The 23,825-nt window shown below is 45.0% G+C and overlaps 1 protein-coding gene across 4 annotated transcripts in view; it reads right to left on the bottom strand.

The window, feature by feature from the left end:
* AKT2 (AKT serine/threonine kinase 2) overlaps positions 1 to 23,825 on the bottom strand; it is a 263,142-nt gene that overhangs the window by 15,899 nt on the left and 223,418 nt on the right. For all 4 annotated transcript variants that reach the window (XM_033954597.1, XM_033954601.1, XM_033954599.1 and 1 more), the window contains 2 exons: positions 13,897 to 13,984; positions 3,979 to 4,081 (listed from right to left, as the gene is read on the bottom strand). In XM_033954597.1, the coding sequence (XP_033810488.1) occupies positions 3,979 to 4,081; positions 13,897 to 13,984 (191 nt within the window). The remainder of the gene's footprint in view (positions 1 to 3,978; positions 4,082 to 13,896; positions 13,985 to 23,825) is intronic.

Raw genomic sequence — 23,825 nt, 5'->3', positions numbered from 1 at the left:
TTTTTTATAAGTTTCCTGAGAGAAATTATCTCTGTGAGGATAGACGGGAGAGCTCGCGACCTGTCAGGAGCAGTAAGAAAAAGAAATGACAGGAGAGGGGAGGGGCGCTATGTGTACTGGGTTCCTGCACATGCCCACAAAGTTTTAACTAGTTAAGGGAGAGCTTTGGCACGTAGGCTCAGTCTGCGGACTTCACCTGCATTTCCCTTGTCTGTCTACAGAGAACTACAAAATTGCTAGGAAAGAAAGCCTAGTTAACAGAACTAGCCATGAATGCCTGCTTATCCCACTTTGGGAGAAAAACATGAGATTAAAAAAAAGGAAAGAATAAAATAATAAACTTGGGCCAAATGCATCCTGAAATAAGAAAGAAATTGAAATTTTTATAAATGCCTCTAAAGAATGTTCCAACCTAACATGTAAGGGGAGGATATTCCAGAGCACTGGACTCGTTACACTAAATATTTGAGCCCTAATTGTTTCCAGACAGATGAAACAAAAAGATGGAACCACTAATTGTCGATGTTGCAATGAATGCAATAATCTAGAGGGTTCATAATGAATCTGCAATCTGGACAAATATTGTGGAAAGCCTAAATAATGAATCTTGTGCACCAATGTAATGATTTTATAAGTTATTCTATGGGAAACCAATGCTCTTGCTAAAGTAAAGGTGTTATGTGGTCAATTTTTTTTTTTTTTTTAAATTTGTTATAAGCTTGACGGGCAGACAGGCAGAAGAGCCCCTCACCTTGAGATACAAATAAGACAATGAAAAAAAGGCAAGGGGGATGTCTTTTCAACCAATAATAAAGTTTTTATTTGAAAAAAAGGTCCCAATAAGGATCTTGGTTTCGGCGTTTAGAAGACGCCTTCTTCAGAGGACACCATTTAAAAATGGCAACCTTTGTTGAAAACAAACGCAGGTTCAAAAAAGTCGGCAACGGGAGGGCCCATTTACAAGCAGTCGCTGCGGTTCTGAATGCCGAAACCGGGATCCTTGTTGGGACCTTTTTTCAAATAAAGACTTTATTATTGGTTGAAAAGATATCCCCCTTGCCTTTTTTTCATTGTCTTATAAGCTTGACAGCCATGATGTTTCTCTACTCAAAATTTCAGACATCTCCTGTGGCTGGGATATATCTGAATGTGGGTACAAATTTCCTTTAAATCCAGAGAGCATAGCCAATCATGCTCCTGAATCATAGGGATTAAGGTGCCTAGGGAAACCATCCCAAACATTTCCTTGCCAAGATACTTATTTAAAGCCCTTAGGTCTAGGATGGGATGAAATTACCCTGTTTCCTTGGGGACCAGGAAGTCCAGAGTCCTTTTTTCCCTGGTAGAACGTTGCATTAGTCTGTAAAAAGGAAGAGGCTTCCTGTAAAAGCAATTCCTGGTGCTGAGAGCTTAACCTTGATGCACTCAGCGAACAATTTGGAGGGAGTTTTTGCCAAAGAAAGGTGTAACCTATCTAGACTATTTTGAGAATTTGTTGGTCTGAGGTTAAAAGAGGCTGCTTTTATGGAAAAAATTCAGCTTCACTCCAATCAGTAGGCCATCTGGTAGGTTACTTTTACTGCAGCTATATTCTCCTACAGCCAGTCAAAAGCTCATCCTTTGCTTAGACTGAAAAGTTGGTTGAGACTTCTGAGCTATGCTGCCTTGGGTGGGAGCATGAGCTCTGGGTGACTAAGAAGAATAGAAGGAAGGAAGACATCTATGCCTTTGAGAGTAATAGGATCTCTGCCTTTTGCCCAAATACCTCATGTAAGAAAAGTCATAGCATGAATGGGCTGAGAGAGCGACTTGATGGAATCAATTCTCTTATGGATGAGGCCAGTGATGTTCCCCACCTTGTCATCAGAGAGGTTATCAATCTGACAGGTTTATCCACCAGCCTTTCCTGAACTGCATGCAGCCAAGTGAGTCTGTGCAACCCTATATCCATAGAGTATACCCTGGGTGCCATATCAAAAGCATCATAGGTTATCCAAGCCATGTGCTTTTGATGATTGCACAGCTTGGCTACTATCTGACAGTGCACCGCAGCCTCCCCCAGCTGGTAGAGCGTCTACAAATTCCACCACAATGTTCACCAAGGACTAGAACAGCATACTCATGAACAGCTGGGAAAAATGCATACAGGAGGTTAGCACATCATTCTTAAACATGTTTCTCCAAAAAGATTGTAAAGTCCTAGCATCCCTTCCTGAGTGCACTGAGGAATGAGATTGGACCTTTTGGCTCTTTTGAGAGCATATTCAACCACCATGGAGTAGTAGTGTGGAAGCTGAAGTTTCTTGAATCTGGGAGCCTTCTGAATTTTATACATAGAGTTGGTCATGAATGGATGGTATAGACACTGCTTCATCTGTACCGCCTGCAGGAGGCTGTGAATGGGCATTGTTATAGTATGTCCAACATTTCTGTCCTGGGCTCATCCTCAATTTCCAACTGAAATAGGATGATCTGTGCCATCGCCTGAACAAAACTAGTTAAAAAGAGCTCCTCAAGGTGGGGGTGGGGGGTGAGGTGGGATCTAAAGTAATGTCCGAGGTCCAAATCAGACTCAAGGTAATAATCTTGAGTTTAAGTCTGTACCTGTCTCTGTCTATTGGACTCACATCCAGACTCTGGATGAAAGTGCTGAGGAACAGGCTGGGTCTGAACACTGAGAGACTGAACACTGACACCAGCTTAGCCGGCACCAACCCCACTGCTCTTCTGGACAACAATCTCAATGCATGACCAATAGGCAAAGCATGGGACTGCCGAATGAGCTGGACTAACACTGGGCCCAACAACGATGCCTCAGCTCCTTCTGGAGCATGGTCTAGGATCTGCTCTTCGAGGGCAGGCACCAGTGAAGGCAAAGCTTCCAGTTAGTCAAAGTAGCCATGTCCCCAGAAGGCTGGTCCACAGCCCAGTGGAGGATGGCATATAGGTGCCAAATTCTTGGAAGAGGAACAACCCCCTTGAAATGGACCCTTCTCGGATACTGGCAATGCCATTGCCCTGGCAGTTTCGAAGGGGACCAAAGTCAATACTTCTTGGCCTCTGTCCAACACACAGCACAGGATCCTTTGGCTCTAGGAAAGAAGATGTCAAATTCTTGCAGTGGAATTTGAGGAGGCTTGGTCCCAACAGACGCTATCGATGTCAAGGCAGGGGGAGATCTCCTTGATGCTGATCCATCTCTAGTGTCTGATGAAGCTTCATGGATTATGGGGATTGATGCTTCTCATGCCAAAGTCAATAAGACTGGACTTTTTGGCATCAAAAAAAAATTTCTAGACATCATAGACATCAAAAGTGAGCATTAGTGAATGACATGGTCCTGACACACTGGAAGCACTTTAAAAATCAATGAGAGATTTTTGGAACGTGTTAGGGAAAACAGTAAAAGTAAAATCAAATGTTTCAACTGTGAAAATGTCAGGGTGACAAAAAAAAAAAAAAGCCACCCTAATGAGCACTTAAATCTTAAGGGGCCAATGAACTGTAGAAAAATAAAGGAAACTCTTAAGTGCCAAAAACACTAGAAACAAGGAAAGAGCAACTAGGGGGGGGGGACACTGGCCCTGTACAGCACTTACAAAAACAATGAAAGAATTAAGGCTGTAAACCAAACAAAGATATGAACTGTGGAGGGAGACAGGATAGCATGACCCCACTGATCTGCAGAAAGAATGAGGGAGCCTGGTCTCATGTGTGGCGAGCAGGAAGAAATACATATGTGCAGTATAATCTTCTAAAGGCTTCCAGAAAAATTCCTTGAAGTTCTCCATCTTGGGTTCTCTGTCAGAAGACATCATCCATATGTGGTAATATAGCATCCTGCTTGTCCTCAGAGAAAAAGATGTACAATAACTAACTTTAAAGCACATGAGTTGCAAATTAAATACTTACAAAATCAATAACAGATGTTATGCAAATACTCTAATGGGCTAGAAAAATTAATTTTGCCTTACTCACATCGATCAGGCGGTGTTACTGTTATTGACTGTGCTGTGAACTCATCATCAAAGTATCTCGTGTCAATTTCGGATGTCACCTGAGGCTTAAATGGTGGGGTAAGCTTTTCCAAAAAGGAAGAGAAAAATTATGCTTTACATTAATAATAAATATTTTAAGTTTAGTCAAAAGAATAAAATGCTGCTATCATCTTCCTCCTTCTGTTTAGTGCCAATACTACTTAATGTGGACACCCATTAAAAACCAGAAAATTATGCAAAATGCAACAGAAAAAGATAACTCTGAATCTAACTCTCCCTATCCCTTATTCTATAATGTCAATGCCTAAATCAGTGGTCTCAAACACGCGGCCCGGGGGCCATATGTGGCCCGCCAGGTACTATTTTGAGGCCCTTGGTATGTTTATCATACTCACAAAAGTAAAATAAAACAGTTTCTTGATCATATGTCTTTTTAGTTATAAATTACAATATTATTATTAAGACTTAGCCAAAAGGAAAGAATTATAAACTATAAAGAGTTTTACCTCATGCAAAATTTTAATTTCTTTAATAAGACATTAACTATTTTTTTCTGAGGCCCTCCAAGTACCTACAAATCCAAAATGTGGTCCTGCAAAGGGTTTGAGTTTGAGACCACTGGCCTAAATGTATATGACATTTGCACAATCAGATTAAAAATATACTTGCACTTATATACGTGAATATTATCCAACTAACAATTGTGCATAAGTCTATACTAAACGATATTCTACAAGCTTAGCATGCAAATGCAAAGGGGGGGTGTTCATGTGGAAGGGGGGGGCATGGGCATCTCTCAAATTTACCACACATGTTATACTGTCATTTATGTGCCAAAATGCAGAATTTAGGCACGTGCGTTTATGCCTGCCATAGACATGGTGTAAGTTCATACGCCTAAACACTGCACTTAATAAAAATTAGGTTCTTTCCTGGATAATAATCTTTCTATTAATCCTCTTAGGAATCTGTACATATGGTGATCAATCCATTCCCGCAAACTGGACTTGCAGCAGTGTGTAAACTTGCAGTTTTGATTACTTCCCATGTGGAGGCAAAGCCCAGTGTCCCCTTTCAGTTATGTCCCAAAGCAATCAAGCTCCCCTGGAACAGAATACAAAGAAGGGGAATGGGGAACGACCCCACATACATTACACAAATCTGTTCTGTAACTTTTAGAGACAAGAATTAGAACAACAATGAACAGAAATTTGTAAAACAAAACACTTCCAATAACCGTAGAGAACCAACCAGCTGAGTGCAACTAGCACTAACAATAAGGAGCCAGTGGCTGAAAAATACACTTTCATAAACTAGAATTCTTCACATAAAGCCATCTGACTGACTGATAGGAGAAGAACTCCAGGCCTGGAATCAAGAAACATCCAAGGCAGAAAAGCAGGCGAAACAGTAAATACTGAGGTGTGCCGTATGGACTCCTCAGAGGATTAACAGAAAAAAGACTATCCAAGTAAGAACCTAATCTTTTATTCTGTTACATCCACTCAGGAGTCTGTACATATGGTGACATACCAAAGCAATGGTTGATGTCTAGGGAGAGACAGAAGAGTCTGCCCCCAAGACTGAAGACCCAAAAGCAGTGTCCTCGCTAACCGCCACGTTCACTCTATAAAATCTTGACAAAGTATGCAGAGTAGACCAAGTAGCGCTCTACAAATCTCTGCAGGATGAACTGCCCAAGACTTCGCTCATGAAGAGACAACACCTCTAGTGGAATGCACCTTGAGAGAGACTGACGGCTGTTTACCATAGGCTATGTATGCTGAAAAGATGACCATTTGAATCTATCTAGCTATAGAGGCCTTGGAAGCCGGCCTGCCATGCTGTGACTGGCTGGTAAGCATGAACAGATAGTCTGAAAGGTGAAAATCATTGGACCTTTCCAATTACTGGAGCAAAACTCCCCACAAGTCAAGCTTTCTCAAAATTCTATCCTGCTTGTCTGAGCCTATAGATTGAAAAGCAGGCAGATGAAAATCGGACACAACCTACTGAAGATAGGAGGAACAGGACGGAGAGTGACACCCGCTTCTGTAATTCTAAAGAAAGGGTCCCTATAGGAGAGAGCTTCCAACTCCAAGATACGCCTCGCTTAAACAATAGTCACCAGAAACACAGTCTTAACTATGAGATCCAAAAGGGAAGCATCGCCCCTTCACTCTTCAATATCTACATGGCAATATCTACATGGCATCATTGGGAAATATGCTATCTGATTTAAAACTGAAATCATATATATACGCAGATGACATTACAATAATTATTCCCATAACCTCACTGACCCAAGAGACAAAACAATCTATCTCATCTGTCCTTACAAGGTTAGAACAATTTAAACTAAAACTGAATTTGGAAAAAACTAAATTTTGGGGGGCAAGTCCCAATAACAAGATCACGAACACCTCTCTGAGATTAAATGGGTCAGACTATCCAATTAACTCTACAATCAAAATCCTTGGTGTCATCTTGGACCGAAGTCTGACTAAGATCACACCAACGCTCAGGTCAAAAAATGTTTTTTCACCTTATGGAAACTCCGTACCATTAAACATTACTTTGATTTCCTCTCTTTTTGACTGCTGGTTCAATCTTTAATCTAAAGTACCCTAGACTATTGCAATACCATCAAACGACTGAGGATCATCCAGAACGCCGCAGTCCGCCTCATCTTTGGCCTCAAGAAATCGGATCATGAAGCTCATATTACAATAAACTACACTGGCTGCCTGTGGAAGCAAGGGTCATCTTTAAGTTTGCTTGCCTTTGCTTCAAAACCATAACAGGTTCATCCCCAATCTATCTGTCTCACCATTTCGAATTTCCAGGCACAACCTGTAAACGTAGTGCCTACTTGTTCGCCTTTCCATCCTTGAAGGGCTGCATCAACAAGAGATTCCTTGATCGAACACTATCATTCCAAGCAGGCAAATGGAACAAATGTTTAACCAACTTTATTTCAAACGCATTTTCTTATCAAACTTTCAGGAAGTCAATCAAAACTTATCTCTTTGACAAATTTCTCTGACTCCACTTCTATTCCTAAAACACTCCAGATAAACTCGATAAATCTCAACATGCTAATGTACATTCAAAAGTTATTTGTATAATCGCTGTCTGTATAGTCTCTTCCTCTGTAAACCGCTCTGAACTATTTGTGGTATTGCGGTATATAAAAATAAAGTTATTATTATTATACGGAGCCTCAGAGAGGCCCTTCAGTACAAAGTTAAGATTCCACAACAGGAAAGGATGCCTCAGTGGAAGCTGCAGTCAGAGTGCATGCCTCTCAGGAATTTGGTCACATCGGGATGAGCTGCCAGTGAAATCTTGTGGCTCTGCGCCAGAAAACACAAAACGCCAGTCACCTGCATATTAAGGGAAGCCACTGCAAGGCCTTTTTCCAGCCTGGCCTGAAGGACGGCAAGGATGATCGGAATGGGAGCCTGAAATGGCTCCACCCGGTCCTTTTCACATCACTGTTGAAAAGCCTTAGTAGACGGCTTTTTAGCCCGAAGCAAAGTGGCAATAACCACATCTGAATATCACTTGCGCACTAGAGCCGTGCACTCAAGAGCCATGTTGTAAAATAAAAGTACTGTGGATTCTCCGTAGGGACTGGCCCCTGACTGAGAAGCCCGTAAAGAAGAGACAGCTTGAGGCTCCTGTCCTGCTGAAAACGTACCAGTTATGCATATCAAGGCCAGCGAGGCCAGTCTGGGGCCACTAGAATCATGAGACCTGGATGAGTTGTGATCCTGTGAATGTCCTGGCCCACCATGGGCCAAGGGAGAAAGACTTAGCTGGACCTGGAGCTTCCTGTCTCCTCTCTTTGACTGAAAAAGTTCTTAACTTTTGAGTTTTTTGGCAGAAGTCATCAAATCCATCACTGGCCTGCCCCAGTGGTATACAATGAGATCTAATGCCCTTTGGGAGAGCGACCATTTCCTTGGATCCAGGAACTGTCGATTTAGGAAGTCGGCCTGTACATTTTCCACTCCAGCTATCTGGGCCACAGAAAGAGCCTAAAGGTGGGCTTCTGACCACAGAAAGAGAACACAGGTCTGCAAAAAACTTTCTTTTTAAAGCTGTTTTGGTTATTCCAAGTAATCTTTATGTTTTTTGGTGCGCTGAATCCGAAAATGACCTCTATTTTGTCATAGGATATCATATTTCCTGACAATTTAGGTAACTATGTTAAATAAGGCAATACCTCAAAATAAATGGAAATAGACTTCCAAAATTAAAGTTTTATTACAATTTTTTTCATGAAAATCCTTTTTTGAACTGAAATGCGCTCACCTACACACACTAAACTCTATTCTTCTTCCCTGTGAGGCTCCTCTTGGTGCATTTACGCTTGTGAGTAGCATCTGGAATGTCTCTCTGAAGCATCCAATAGTAGTCTGCCATCATTGTAATGCTCCATTTTCCCTGGTATCTCCTTTCCATCTCTTTAATGTCTTGATGGAATCGTTCACCTTGTTCCTCACTCACAGCTCCCAAATTTTCAGGAAAGTAGTCAAGGTGGGACTGTAGGAAATGCACTTTCAAACTCATCAGGCAACCTAAAGCTTGAAATGCTTTCAGCATTCGTCCGACGATCTTTTTGTAGTGAGGATCTTTGTTATTGCCTAAAAATTTATGTATGACTTCTTTAAATGCAATCCACCTTTCTTTTTGAGGATTGACATACTCTTGATCAACTATAAGCCTTCTATGTCTGGTCCGACGAACACACCTTCTTTCAATTTTGCCTCTGACAGGCCTGGAAACTAGGTGACCAAGTATTTGAAGCATTCTCCATCTCTTGGAAGTGATTTTAAAAATTACTTCATCAATCCCAATTTTATGTGGAGAGGTGGTAGAAGAACTTTATGGGAAGGTACCAAAGTTTCTCGGAGGACATTTTTTTCACCGACTGTTAGCACCCTCGGCTGCCAACTCTTCTTGGTCCAGTGATTTTGTCAGTCTCGACTGTCCCATAGACACAGAAAACAAGGGTATTTGTTGCCCAAGCAGCATGCACAAGACCTTCAAGTCCCCACACACTTGCCAACCTTGGTCTTCATATTTAAGTTTACAAAGAACCAATTCCAAGTTCTTGTAGGTTTCCTTCAAGTGTACGGAATAACCTACAGGTATGGAAGTGTAAAAACCACAGTTGTGGAGTAAAACTGCTTTGAGACTTCTTTTTGAAGAATCCATAAAAAGATGCCATTGCTTTGAATCATATTGGATTTTAAATTGACCCATCAAACCTTCGACATCGATGCAATAAATCAACTTGTCTTCCTGGGCGAAGTAAGGAACGAACTCCTTTACACGATGTCTGAGCCATGAAGATGACACTCCTGGCAACAATAAATTCCTGCTTTCAGCCTTGATCCGAGTAACTCAGCGGCATCTTTGGGAAGATTTAAATCTCTTACCAAATCATTCATCTCCTCCCGAGAAAACAATTTTGGTCTTGTATCATCTTCAAAGTAAGAACTTGATTCATCATCTGGTTCAGGTATGACTTCACCTTCATCGGAGCTAGGTATCTCTTCCAAGGTAGCAGGGGACTTGGGTACTGGTATATCTGTGCCGTGGATGATGGGACAAATTGTTGAGTGAAGATTGGGGTATGAAATGGAATGCTTCCATTTGGAATTAAACCCTTTCACATCGCATGAACAAAAGTAACAGTCGTCACTATGGTTCTTTTACTCTCGCCATACCATAGGAATCCCATAACGGAAAAAATTTTTCTTACCCTTGAACCAGTTTCGGAGGTCCTCAACACACCGTTTGCACACTTTATGAGGCGCCCAAACTTTATCTTGATCTCCAATTTTTAGTCCAAAGTATGCAAAGTATACTTTTTTCACAAAGTCTGTAATATTATGCTGTTGCTTCAACACTGTATACTCACCACAGATGAAACTGAAACTGTCTGGCGAATTAATACACTTTCGCAGAGCCATAACATAACGGTTGAAGAATGACGAGCTAACACGAACTGCGATTAAAAAAAGTGTGAACAGCCTAGAACCAAGAACCTGATGATGATTCGTGCGCACTGCAGGAGAGAGCAGCTCTTTGTCTTTATACGAATCGTCATAGTGATGGCCATGCCCCCTGCACTGATTGGAACTGCTGCTATTTGCCCTGAGTCTCCCTCCCACTGGATTCTTCTGGAAAGATTAACCCCTTCTACCATTAAAAGCACAGACTCAGGGCTAAGGCTTACACATACAGCTGAGTATCCAAGTAGTCAGACATGTCACTCAGAGCAGCACTTATATTAACCCCCTTTGCAGGGGGAAAGGGGCAGAGATTGTTTACCTGCAAATATCAACAAAGGGCCAGAAAAGAACTAGGGAAATGAGGAAATAGAATTTGTTTCCCTAAAACTTGCTTAGCTTATGTATATATTGCTGACCATCAGATTTACAGTGCTATATTTTTTTACCTAACTTGGACAACCCCTTTTTTTTTTTGGCATTTTATATCTTAAATGCACTTATGTGAATTAATTAATAGTAACTTGGACTTTAAATTTGGTTAAAACCCATAATATTAAAAAAATTGATAAATTTGAAGACAATTTTGCATTTTGTGGCAAATCATGATGTCTAGGAGTTTTTTCAATATTTTATTTGTTTTCAGCACACCAAAATACATAGAAATTAGATGAAAATAATCAAACAGCTTTTTAGTCATAGACCTGTGGAATCTAAACCTCTAGGCATAAGGGGGAGCTTCTGGTGTCCCCCTGTCTGTTCACATACTCCACCACTGTGGCGTTGTCGGAGAACACCCTTACAGCTTTCCTTCAATAAGCTTTTCCAGTTGGATGGCTCGGAGCTCCAGACGATATAAGGATCATCCCCTTCTTATGGTTGAGTCCACTGGCTTCTGCAATGAGCTCCCCAGCTGAAAAGACCGGCATCGGTTTTGAGTCACCCACTCTGAAATTCAGAGAGGCATGCCCCTGTCCTGAAGCCACCAGCGTGAGCTGTTCTTCTGTCCCTGTCCATGGTAGCTGCATCTGAAGCGAATGCCTCTGTGGAGACCACCGAGATAGAAGAGAGTCCTAGAGAGGTTGTATGATGCCCTGGCCCAGGGGACCACTTTCAGGGACGCTGCCATGGAGCCCCAACACCTGAAGATAATGCCAAGCTGTATCGCCAACAGACAGGATCTATTTTTGCAGCTTCTGTTTGCATGGCTTTGGAAGAAAAATGCAGCCCTGAGCCATTTTGAACAGAACTCCCAGATACTCCAGAGTATGGGTCGGTTCTAGATGGCTCTTCTTGAAGTTGACAATCCAGTCCAGCTGTTGGAGTAAATCTAATACTTGCTGCATTGCCATCTCGCACTCCTGCCTCTTTGTCCAGGTAGGGATGTACTTGGATACCCATCTTCCAGAGATGAGCCACAACCATCACCATAACCTTGGTGAAAGTGTGGGGGGCTGTCACCAATCCGAACAGAAGGGCTGCAAACTGAAAATGTTGCTGAAGTACGTGAAACCTCTGATATTTTCTGTGGCCCAGGAAGATAGGAATATGCAGATAAAGCCTGGACATGGCCTTGGCAACCCTCAGGGACTCCTCTGGTTGTGCAGGAAAAAAGAAGGTCTGAGCGTTAGAGCCACTCATGACCGTGCACTGGGAAGTGGAGGATGGAGCCTCAAACTTCAGCTCTTTAATAGCACTGGCAATAAAGAGAACATAAGAATTGCTGCTGTTGGATCAGACCAGTGGTCCATCGTGCCCAGCAGTCCGCTCATGTGGCGGCCCTTGGCCCTTGGTCCTGAGACTAACCCTACATGCGTACATTCTGGTTCAGCAGGAACTTGTCTAACTTTGTCTTGAATCCCTGGAGGGTGTTTTCCCCTACGACAGACTCTGGAAGAGTGTTCCAATTTTCTACCATTCTCTGAGTGAAGAAGAACTTCCTTACATTCGTACGGAATCTATCCCCTTTCAATTTTACAGAGTGATAGAAAAAGACTGACTTGAAGAGGCAGCAGATCTGAGGGTCATCCCCTTGGTCAGGAGCCAGGGAAGCCTCTTTACTGCCAGATCTAAACAGGGAGCCAGAGTCATCCAGGACTGAATCCGAGTCCTGAAACAAAAACGGCATGGTGTCTGACATCCAATCTGGCTCTAAAAGATCACTGGAGCCAAGGCCCAGTCTGCTCAACTGAGCAGTAGACCCTGGAGAAGATGCTCTCTGGGTCGATGGCTGTGTACCCGCAGGTTGCACTAACTGACCCGGTCTTGTCAGAAGGTTCTCCATATCAGATTCACAAATTCTGGGGAGAAGCCTTGTGTAGGGGAAGAAAATGAAGCCTGCAGAATCTCTGGATGGGCTCTCGTGGGTTCCGCAGACTCCATGTTCCTCTGCTTCACGTCATCGCAAGATAGAGGATCTGGACCGGACTTTTTACCCATTTCCCGGACCCATAGTGGTTCACCAGCTTTGGAGGACATGGATGGGGCCAAGCATGAAGCTCCTGCCCATCCCTCGTGCTGTGGCACATGGTACATGATATGCTCCTCTGCCAAACAACCATTACAATTTTTACAAGTAATGGTATCCTCACACCCAGAGGAGTCCATCCTAATCAATTAAAATTAAAATCAAGGGGTTTTGAAGCAGCCAGAGGCATTTTAAGAAAAGATCACTTGAAATCCAAGATGGCCACTGCCAGTAAACTCATGCTAAAAACAGCCCGTGAAGACATATTTGAAAACTGAAAAACACAGAAAAAGGTGTTTTGGAGATTGGGGACCTAAACCTTAACCCCAGAAACCCTCAAAATTGGGATTTTCAGACCCACCTCGGTTTTCCCATAGGAAATAATGGAGCTGTACTCACAGTTCTGTGGAGGTGCCTATCTGTTAGCTATTTCAGTGCAGCTGGAGAGAAGGAAATGACTTTCTGCAGTAGATGTGTCCAAATCCAACTCTTCAGGTTGCCAGTCAGACTGATCTAGACCAAGACCTCCACCACCATGGAACCTCAGCGTAACGGAGGTGGGCAAACTATGCAGCCAGTGCCTTGATATCCTGAGGGTTCTTATACAGGGCACCCACAGCCTATGCTCAAGCCACTGAGAAACTCAGAAGGTGAGCTGGGGAACAGACCCCCAAGCCCTGAAAATTTGCAGCAGGCTGGCTCCCCAGGTCCACCTGCAGGCTTGCACTGAAGAGCTGCAGTCCTGCTCAGTGGAACCTGCGTCCTTTGCCAGGCAGAGGATCCCCAAACATGGGGTCTCAGGGCACCAAAGCCTCAGAAAAAACAAACTTAGGCTGAAAAGAAAACTAAGCAGAGCAGAGCACCACACTTCTGCACAATTTGTTTGCAGAACAGAAACTAAAAAGGGAACATTTGTGGGAGATGAGCAAAACTATTAAAACTTCTGCAAGTCCAGTTTACGGGAACAGATTGATCACCATGCGTACTGACTCCTGAGTGAATATAACAGAAAAGCCTTTTTGTGCTAATATTCTATAATAGAGGCCAGGAGTGTAGATTCTTAGCTCCCAGTATTTTGGAATGCAACTTTTGGAACACTTTTATAGAATTGCCTCCACCATGTGTCCTTGTTTCCATTAGAGGGTACAAAATCCCACAGACACAGGCTCAGATGCTTACAGATTGAAAGAACAATCTTATAGGGATTATGCCTTGAGTAAGAAGTTCCTGTATCATGAAGGCAGCTAGCAATATAAGCCTGTATTTTCATCCTATATAAGGGGTTCCAGCGCTTGTATTTGAGGAAGAATGACTAGAATGCTACTTGATTACAAAAGCTTTTCTTTTCCTGCTCCACGTGTTTCCATATTACCTGGCATTTCAATGACAGTAATGATTTTCTTACCTTTCTTTGAACTACATCCTGCCAATTAATTGAAGAGAAGAACCTGTGCGCCATAACTTCTTTGGCATCGCTGGGGCCCCCTCCTAACCTGGAATGCAGATGAAAAAAATTCAATTTTATATTTAATCAGGTAAAATTGTACATATTTTTAAAGTATCTGATATACCACAACCAATATAATCAACATTGGAGTAGTGGATCTTTCAGCAAATCTATGATGTGCAAGAGAAGATCACTATTCAAATGGCCTTTATGGGAAGCAGAAACATTTCAAAATAAGTCATGACTCTTTGGGATAGAAGATGCGAAATGTCAAGCTGGTTCCAGTATCCCACAAATGAAGCAATTTGAGGTATTTTTATTATTATTATATGTTTTATCGGTGTCAGGTCAAAAGCGCGCCGGGACAAAGGCGTGCCCAGACAATTGAGCGCAGCGCGGAGGCTCACGCCGCTCAAAATTAATGTTTTTAGGGCTCCGACGGGGGTGTGTGGGGGGGAACCCCCCCACTTTACTTAATAGACATCGCGCCGCGTTGTGGGGGTGTTGTGGGGGGTTGTAACCAGTGTTCCCGCTAAGCTGTGCTGGCGTGCGCTGGCGCACAAAATATTACATCGCAGCGCACAAGTTTCTCGTCACAGCGCACACACGCGTCGCAAAGGTAAGGGGAGGCTGGGGGAGGAATCGGACGTCGGGGTGGGGGTGCGAGGGTTCACGGAAGTTTCGCCCCCCACATTTCGCCCCCAGCAATTCGCCCCTCACATTTCGCCCCCAGGTATGTTTCGCCCCCGGTGGTGTGGCTGCCGCCGTCTCATCTGCTCAGCGTGGCTGGAGTCCTTCCCCTCCCTGGGCGGCCCGGCTGTGTGGGAGGGGGGATTGGGGTTTGGTTTCCGACCCTGGCGGCCGCGTCGCTGTCTTCCCCTCCCTGGGCGGCCCGGCTGTGTGGGAGGGGGAATTGGGGTTTCCGACCCTGGGCTGGCTCTGCTCTGGAAGAAGTAAGTTACGTCGGAGGGGGTGGACCCGGCAGATGCAGTCATTGCGGGACTTTGCCAAAACTCCCTGCGTCTGCCGGGTCCTTCCAGCATGCGGCTGCTGAGTCCGCTCTAGAGCAAGTACGTCAGAGTGGGGTGGATTGGCAGCAGGCAGCTACAATCATCGCGGGACCTTGCTGCATGAAGGGAGAGAAAGGAGCATGACTGCTGGAATGGAAGAGTGGTGGAGGGAAAGAAAGGGGGCAGGGTGGTATGGAAGGGTGGTGCTGATGGAATTGATGTACAGAGAAAGGGGAGAGACATAAGGGGGAAGGATATTGGAGGGAAAGAAAGGGGGAAGATGCTGATTGAAGAGGGGTAGATGGAGGGAGAAAGGGCAGACATTGGATGGTAGTAGGGAGCCTATGCTGGATGGAAGTGCAGATGGGAGAGATAAGGGAGCAAATGCCAGAAGGAAATGGGAGGAGAGAAAGAGGGGAGCAGATGCTGGATGATAAGTGGACAGAGAGAGGAGAAGGTACTAGATGGAAGGGTTGGAGAAAGAGGGTACATGATGGAAGGAGGGGATAAATAAAAGGAGGACACATGATGGGGAGAAAAGGATTGAGTTAGGGAAACACTGGAGGGGTGAGGGAAAGAGGTGGCAAGCTTTAGGTAGACAATAAAAAAGGACATTGATGAGAGGGTAGTAAGAACATAATCTAGACCAGTGTTTTTCAACCGCTGTTCCGCGGCACACTAGTGTGCCGCGAGATGTTGCCTGGTGTGCCGCAGGGCCGCCGGGCCCGGAGCTGACAGGGGGCCCGAGGCAGGGGCGCCAGTAGCTCGCCAAGGCAAAGTGAGTCGATCACCCAGGACTCACTTTGTCTTGGCGATCTAATCTATCGAGCCGATAAGTCTTCTTCTCCCCGACGTCAATTCTGTAGTTGGAGAGGAAGTTCGGGCCAGCCAATCGCTGCCTGGCTGGGCGGAACTTCCTCTCCGATTGCACAATTGACGTCAGGGAGAGCATGCGTCCGCGTCGGCTTTGGGGCCTGTTATCCATTGGTGGGTCCTGTTCCCCGATGGCAGCGGCAGTGGCAGTGGCTTGGGGAACGGCAGGGAGAAAGAAAGAAAGGGGGCAGGCAGGGAAACGGAAGGAAAGAAGAGAAACAGAAAAAAAGAAAGAAAGGTCAGGGAGAGAGGAAGAAAAAGTTGGGGGAGGGAATGAGGTGTGGAGGAGAGAAAGCATACAGGCTGATAGAAGGGAAGAAAGATTGGATGCACAGTCAGAAGAAGAAAGTGCAACCAGAAATCACCAGACAAGGTAGGAAAAATGATTTGATTTTAAATTTAGCAAAGTGGAGGCAGTATTACCACAGTTTTCAAAGGAATTTGCCCAAATAACTTAATAGTTAACTGGGTAAATTCCCAGAGATGAAAACTTCCCTTCACTTACTATGCACAGTTCTGAATTTATATCTGCTGTCTATATTTTACAATATGGTCCCCTTTTACTAAACCGCAATAGTGTTTTTTAGCGCAGGGAGCCTATGAGCGTCAAGAGCAGCGCTGGACATTCAGCGAGCTCCCTGCGCTAAAAACTGCTATTGTGGTTTAATAAAAAGGATGGAGGGTATATTTGTCTATTTTTGTATGCTATAAAAACCAAATACAGAGAGAGACTGAGAGCTGTTGACGAAGAGCTACGTGTGTATCTTTCTTCGATTCCAGCCAGAATATCAGCTTTGTGTTCAGCCAAACAGGCCCAGGTTTCGCACTGAATAAAGTATTTTATAATTTTTATAATTTTTATTTCGTAATAAAGTAATTATAAAATACTTTCTTTGTGTTTATTTGATTCCTATTCAAGAGAATTACTTTATATATAGTCAATATAAGCAGAGAGTTAAATTTTTTAACATTTTCTAATGGTGGTGTGCCTCGTGATTTTTTTCATGAAACAAGTGTGCCTTTGCCCAAAAAAGGTTGAAAAACACTGATCTAGACAGATGCAGAAAATAAATTGAAAAGGGAAATGAGGGAAAAAAGGGAAAGGGATTGCAGAGAGGAGGTGTGGGAGAGGGAAGGAGAGGAGAGAGATGCCAGACCAATGGGGGTGAAAGGAGAGATGGAAGGGGGAGGCATACCGTTTCTGGAAGGGGCATAGAAGGAGAGAAGATGCCATATAGGGGAAGAGAGATGGCAGACAGTGGATGGAAGAAAGAGAGTTACAAGAAGAGGAAAGCAGAAACCACAGAAGACAAAGGTAGAAAAAAATTTCTATTTATTTATTGCTTTAGGAGACATGTGTCACTGTTTCTGTGAAGCATTGTTAGCTTCTTGTTGGTTCAATTTAACCTTTGTCTATGTATTTTTATTTTATCCCCCCTTTGACAAAACTGTGAAGCGTTTTTTAGCACCAGCCGTGTTGGTAGCAGCTCTGATGCTCAGAATTCTATGAGCGTCAGAGCTGTTACCACCGTGGCTAAAATCCACAGTACAGTTTTGTAAAAGAGGGAGGGGTTAGTTTGTGATTACATATTCCATACTAGGCGAAGGTGTGTTCTGTGTTCTGTGTGTTCGAAAGATAGTTTTCTGTTAGGATTGACAGTGTAGGATTGATCTGTGCTGGTCTGGCTTGTTTAGTTTTACAATGGGTATATTGATGTACTGCTCACTGCAATATGTAAGATGCTGCCTTTTCCTAGGTACTCATGTGTGACGTGTGGCTTGTTACTAAAAATCAGGTTTTTCGTACTAATGGGGGGGGGGGGTGCCAAAAAATGATGGGCCCCGGGTGTTACATATGCTAGGTACGCCACTGCATTATGTAAAGATACCAGAAATCTGGCAAAGCAAAAACTTTAAGTAAATTGTTATTCTTCTAAGTTTTGAGTATTTAACCCTCCCACAATCTCATGGGCACTCATTTCAAGTTCATTGAGATTTTGATTTAAACGCAATATCAAATATTTTCAATGTGTATAACAAAAATAAATTTTGGGAAATAAATAAAACCATTTGAACAATAAACATACAAACATATCCATAGATGATTAAAAATACATAAGGAGTACAAGGATAAACTACATTTGTTTAAAAATGCGTCCTCCGTGCCTGCTCATAAATTTGTGGAATATGTAACTTGTCGCTCATGCATATTTTTTTTTGCACACACCTCATCAATCCTTAGAGGGAACATTGGTTGTAACCCCCCACATTTTACTGAAAACTTCACTTTTTCCCTGTTTTTAGGGAAAAAGTTAAGTTTACAGTAAAATGTGGAGGGTTACAACCCCCCAAACCCCCCATAACACTGGCGCGATGTCTATTAAGTAAAGTGGGGGTTCCCCAACAAAAACCCCCGTCGGAGCCCCTAAAAACAGTAATTTTGAGCGGCGCGCACCTCCGCGCTGCGCTCAATTGTCTGGGCGCCCTTTGTCTATGAACCGTTTTATCTGGGCAGTGGTATAAAGGGAAGGGTTGAAGCTTTGGTACCCAGGGCCCTAGCATAGGGCAGAGAGAGGAGGCTCACCTCTGCACCCACTTCCAGCTGTGAAACTTTAAGCACTGGGTTCCAAACTTGTGGAGAGAAGATTGAGGGTTCAATGTAGAAAAGGTTGAATTAGAGTTTTACAATGGGTTTATTGATGTTCTATGATTCTGCAAATTGGCACTTTACAAATTAAACAACACTTTTCAGCTACAGTGGCAAAATAATGCTAAGAATAAGAGAAGGGATTACATACAGAAAATATCAAAGAAACATGATGGCATATAAAGGCCAAATGGCCCATCTAGTCTGCCCATCCACAGTAACCATTATCTCTTTCTATCTCCGAGAGATCCCATGTGCCTATCCCAGGCCTTTTTGAATTCAGACACAGTCTCTGTCTCCACCACCTCTTCTGGGAGACTGTTCCATGCATCTACCACCCTTTCTGTAAGAAAGTATTTCCTTAGATTACTCCGGAGCCGGGGTCACGTGATGACGTCCAGAGCTAAGCAGCGGCTCCTTGCTCCGACCCTTGCACGCTTAAATTTACGCTTTATTGCCTTTAATCGCATTGTTCCCATCTCTTACCTACATCCCAAAGTGGCTAACGGCTTCACGGTGCAGCAGGTTGTGCCACCTTACAACTTGGTGGATTTTGACTGAGTTATGCCCATTAAGACCCCGCGGCCGACTCGGGCTCAGCGTGTGCACGGGGTATCCAATATGGCGTCTGCTCCTTCCTCACCTTCACCACGCGTGCTGCTGCAAGATGATGCGCTGAAGGAACTCACCAAGAATATTTCTGTGGCTATCGACGAGAGGCTCATTAACTCCAAGCCACTGTGGATGATATCCGTGACTGCTTGGAATGCCATGGCCAGCAGCTTCACACCGCAGAGACCCGCACTGCTGCCCAGGAGGATCGCTCGACGGCCATGGAGTTGCAGCTTCGCACCCTGGAGACCCAGTGCGCGACACTGCATGAGCACCTCGAAGGCCACAGTAATAACTTCTGGCTGGTGGGCCTAACGGAGAGCATTCGAGAGACTGAGCTACGGGAGCTTGTTAAAACCTGGCTCCCTGGCACTGTGGGCTTCTTCCCCGCAGGCTCGAAGATCTTGGTGGAGCGGGTTCATTGTCTGGGCCCCCGCAGGGAGGGAAATGGTTGGCCCCAACCGGTTATTGCCCGGTTCCTAAATTTTGCCGACAAGGCCCAGCTGATGTTGCTGTATAGCAAAAAGGGCCAGTTGGAGCACGAGGGTACAAAGGTGCTCTTGTTTAATGTCTACTCCAGAGGTAGCTGCCTGGAGGTGCGCCCTGGCACCCTACTGTGCGGAGCTGCCTAACCGGGGTCTCCGGTTTGTGGTTCAATATCTTGCCCGAGTGCGGATTCTCGAAGTCGGGGGACCGAAGGTGTGCACTGAGGTGGAAGCTCTTCAGGCCTATGTTCGAGCCCTGGCCCCTATGGCTCCAGCGCCTTGACACTGGGCTGGCGCTGGGGGCCTCTACACCGCCCAGCTGCTGACTTGTTCTGTGCTGGAGTGTTTTGGTGGATGGAGGCTACGAGAGTCTGACTCTTTACATCTGGGGCTATATGGCTTGCCTGTTTTCTCTACTGTTTGACCTGCCTGCCAACTTTGCATCGACTGTTGTCAGCTTCGCTTGGGCACGAGGACTGTCTTTTCCTGTCTGGCACCTGCATGATCTCTCTCTCCTCAGAGAGGGATCTTTCTGCTTTGGCCCTTGGATCGCCTGCTGATGTTCTGCACTTAGCTTATGGGTCCAGCTGCGCCGGGTGTTTGATCTGGTGGAGATCACTGCAGTACCTATCTGGCTGGAAGGTGATATCTGTAGTGTGTGCCCAGAGCTGGGAGACCTAGGCCCTGGACGTTCTTATGGACATATGCTGACGCTGTTTTCTTTTAGGCCTGTGCTTAGTTGAGAAATGTCCATATGGCGTTTGTTTTTTCTGATTGCATTGGGGATGTTTGGTGCTGGGATGCGGAGGTGGGTGTGTTTCTTTTCTCTTTTATGCAAGAGGGTTTGGGGGAGCTTCTTGATTGTTGTTCTTAATGGGGGGGGGCGTGGGGGTTCGGGGAGAGGTCTATTTGGGTTGGGATGGAGGGGCTGGGGTTTTGAATGGTGGGGGTTTTGTGTGTGTTGGCTATTGTGTGGACTTTTTGGGTGTTGGTATGCGTGTGAGGTGCCTGTGAGGGGAGTATGGCTGTATTGGGGATGGGGGATTTGCTCCTTGGAGTGATTGGCGTACTTTTGTGTGCCCTTGGGGGTCCAGCTGGGAGACCCTTGGGGACTGTATGCTGACTTGGTACCTTTGGGTATTGCTTGCTAGTAACTCTCATGGCTATGGCTGATATTACCTGTGTTACTTTGAATGTGGCTGGTATTAATTCCCCGGTAAAGCGGACTAAGGTCTTGCCATTTTTGAAGAAAGAAAGAGTCTCGGTAGCCTTTTTCCAGGAGACCCACCTCACCGTAAATGAACATCAAAAGCTGGTGCACAACTGGGTGGGTGAAGTGTTCGCATCCTCCTACAACTCTAGGCAACGGGGGGGGGGGGGGGGGTCGCAATACTCCTACATAGTGACAAACCCAGGTCCATTTCGGGTCTTTCCCATAATAAACCCGAATCCGTTCCAGGTTTTGCCCCAGTGAGGAGAATACCCAAGGCACCTAGATGCAGGAGAGCTGATCAGGTGACCGACCAATTAATTGATCAAGCTGACTCCTGCTCCGATAGTGAGATGGAGCTAGAAGAAACAGGGCAGGATAGGTTGGGGAAGAAAAGTTACACTCTATGCAGACCCTATACTGCCACTGTCAAAAATCTCAAGCAATTTGAACAGCCAGTTAAAACCAGGGCTAGAGAGAAGCCTGCCGGGGAAAGCAGGAAACAAGCCAGGTTGTGGAAAACCCTTCCCCCCTTCTCAGAAGGGGAGTGGTTTTCCACTGGATATAATGAGCCTGCTGAGAACAGAGAGGGAGGAACAGCCAAGGGAATCCAGACACACGGGAGAGAAGCTCCCAGGAGAGTGGGAAGCTGGAGAGAGCCAGACTCTCTCAGACTGGCCTATGATAGAGGCAGGTGATTTGGCCCATGCCAGGAAACCTTGGGAACAGCCAGAGGAAGAAGCTATGGAGACCCAGGCAAGCCAGGCATGCACTGAAACCCAACCATTGCCTATGGAAATACAGTGAGTTTTAAACTTGAATTTTTTCCTTGCTGCTTATTCCTCTGAACTGCTACTGAATCTGAAGATTATCTGACACAGATTTAGAAACTCTCCATGAAAGCCAAATTTAGAGGTTTTCTATAAAGCAGTGAAGTTGTTGGTGTGTTTGTACTTCTTGGCTGGTTGCCAAGCTGAGCCAGCACGTTGCTTTCTCTCTCAGCTGTGACTAATTCCCAGTGCAACATTACAGAGAAAAGGGAATATGTAGGCATGCTGCTGAGAGCTAGAGAGAGAGCAATGTTTTGTTTTTTTTTGTGTATAAATGAACTGTTTGGGATAAAAGGAGTATTTGTTTAAGACCCGGCTGCTCTGGTGAAGAGGACTGTGACTCACAGGATTATAAGCCCAGAAACAGTGAACCGTATTTTATGCATTGCTATCCAAGTTTGTTTGCTGGAATGCCTTATGAAGGAATTTCCTTTTTGTTATAAAGGCATGTACTATGAAGACATATTGAATTGCAAGACTGAAACCTGAGTGGTTTGAAGTTATGTTATTACTGCTGGAATAAAGCTATTTTTTGTTTTGCCAGTTTTGACTAGAACTTTAATACCTTGCATGCCTATGAGGTAGAAAGCTTGCCTAAAATAAGACCTGGAGGATCCCTTAGTAGCAAGGGACACGCTGTATTGGAATCTTAGTCACTTACCCAAGACTTGCAGCGTCTGCAAGAACACGGGTTGTGACAACATAAGGGGGTCCCTGCGGTTACGCATAAAGTTATCTGGGATCCACAAGGCCGCTATGTCATCTGGGCGGGTACATTATCTAACAAACTAGTGATCCCTTCATAGATTGCAAGCCTTCTAGGGCTGTGCAGAAAGATAATAAACGTCGAGGGGTGAATTTCTTGCTGGGAGAACTGGACCTCCAGGATGTGTGGAGGGTTTACCAACCTGGTGAGGTGGATTTCACCTTTTTCTCGGGGATACACCATTGCCATTCTCGCCTAGACTATATTTGGGTCCCTTCCGGCTCCATTGGCCAGGTGGTGCGCACCCACATCTTGTATGTTCCCTTTAGCGATCACACTGCTGTCTCCCTGACCATGAAGTGTGTGTGTGTGTGTGGGGGGGGGGGGGCATCACTGACTGCATCTGGCGCTTTAACCCTTCCTTGTATTTAGATAACGCTTTTCACATGTACTTCACAGAGGCATGGACCATGTATAAGCAAACCAATGAGGGGGGAGATGTCTCTGATACGATGTTCTGGGAGGCCGCGAAGGCCTACCTCCGGGGTTGTATCATTGCCTACACTATTCGCAAGTGCAAACAACGAGATGCTGAGCTCACCTCACTTGTGAAATTGCGGGAAAGTAAGTCCTATCTCTTGCAGCGCCTCTCTGATGAGGTCCGTCAATCTTATCTTCGCTTGCGCAAACGATCGACACTATCCTCACTGATAGGGCTTTAACTCATATTGATGTCTACAAGTTTAAGCTATATAAATGGGGAAAACGGGCAGGAAAGCTTTTGGCTAACCCGGTTCGGCTATTCTGGAAAGCCACGCCTGTAGCCCGCATTCGCAAGAATCCTACTACACTGTATACGGAGGATACAGCTATCCAGGCCCAATTTGTGCGTTTTTACAGTGAACTATACAGTCCGGGCAAGTATGACGTTGTGGCTCGCGATCTCTTTTTTCGGGACCTGCCTCTTCCTCAGATCGTCACAGCCTAACGGGATCTGTTAAATACTTGTCAGGAGATTTCCACCGCCATCGGTAGTTTGAAACTTGCTAAGGCCGCGGAACCCGATGGCTTCTCACTGCTATTTTAGCGAGACGGTTGGCACAGGTGGACCCTGCTCTTATTCATCCTAACCAGGTGGGCTTCGTCCCTGGCCGTTTCTCCTCTGCTAATATCCTCAAAGCCCTGGTGGCACTGTGTGAGGGACGAAGATGGGAAGGGGATGATTGGCTGTCCAGTTTAGATGCCGAGAAGGCCTTTGACAAAGAAGTGTGGCCTTATCTCTTTTGGGTCTTAGGGCGCTTCGGTATTACTGGTTCGTTCCATAATTGGGTTGCCCGCCTGTACACTGCCCCGACTGCTCAGCTGCTCGTCAATCGACGTCGTATGGTATCTTTTCTTCTGCGAAGGGGGACGAGGCGGGGCTGCCCCCTTTCTCCTCTGTTGTTTATCCTCTTGCTAGAGCCTCTGGCAGCTGAGATCCGGGCTTCCCCCGACATTACGGAAATTTGAGTGGG

Source organism: Geotrypetes seraphini, chromosome 8 (assembly GCF_902459505.1).
Source record: "Geotrypetes seraphini chromosome 8, aGeoSer1.1, whole genome shotgun sequence".
Lineage (NCBI taxonomy): Eukaryota > Metazoa > Chordata > Amphibia > Gymnophiona > Dermophiidae > Geotrypetes > Geotrypetes seraphini.
This window is presented reverse-complemented; position numbering and strand designations above follow the sequence as displayed.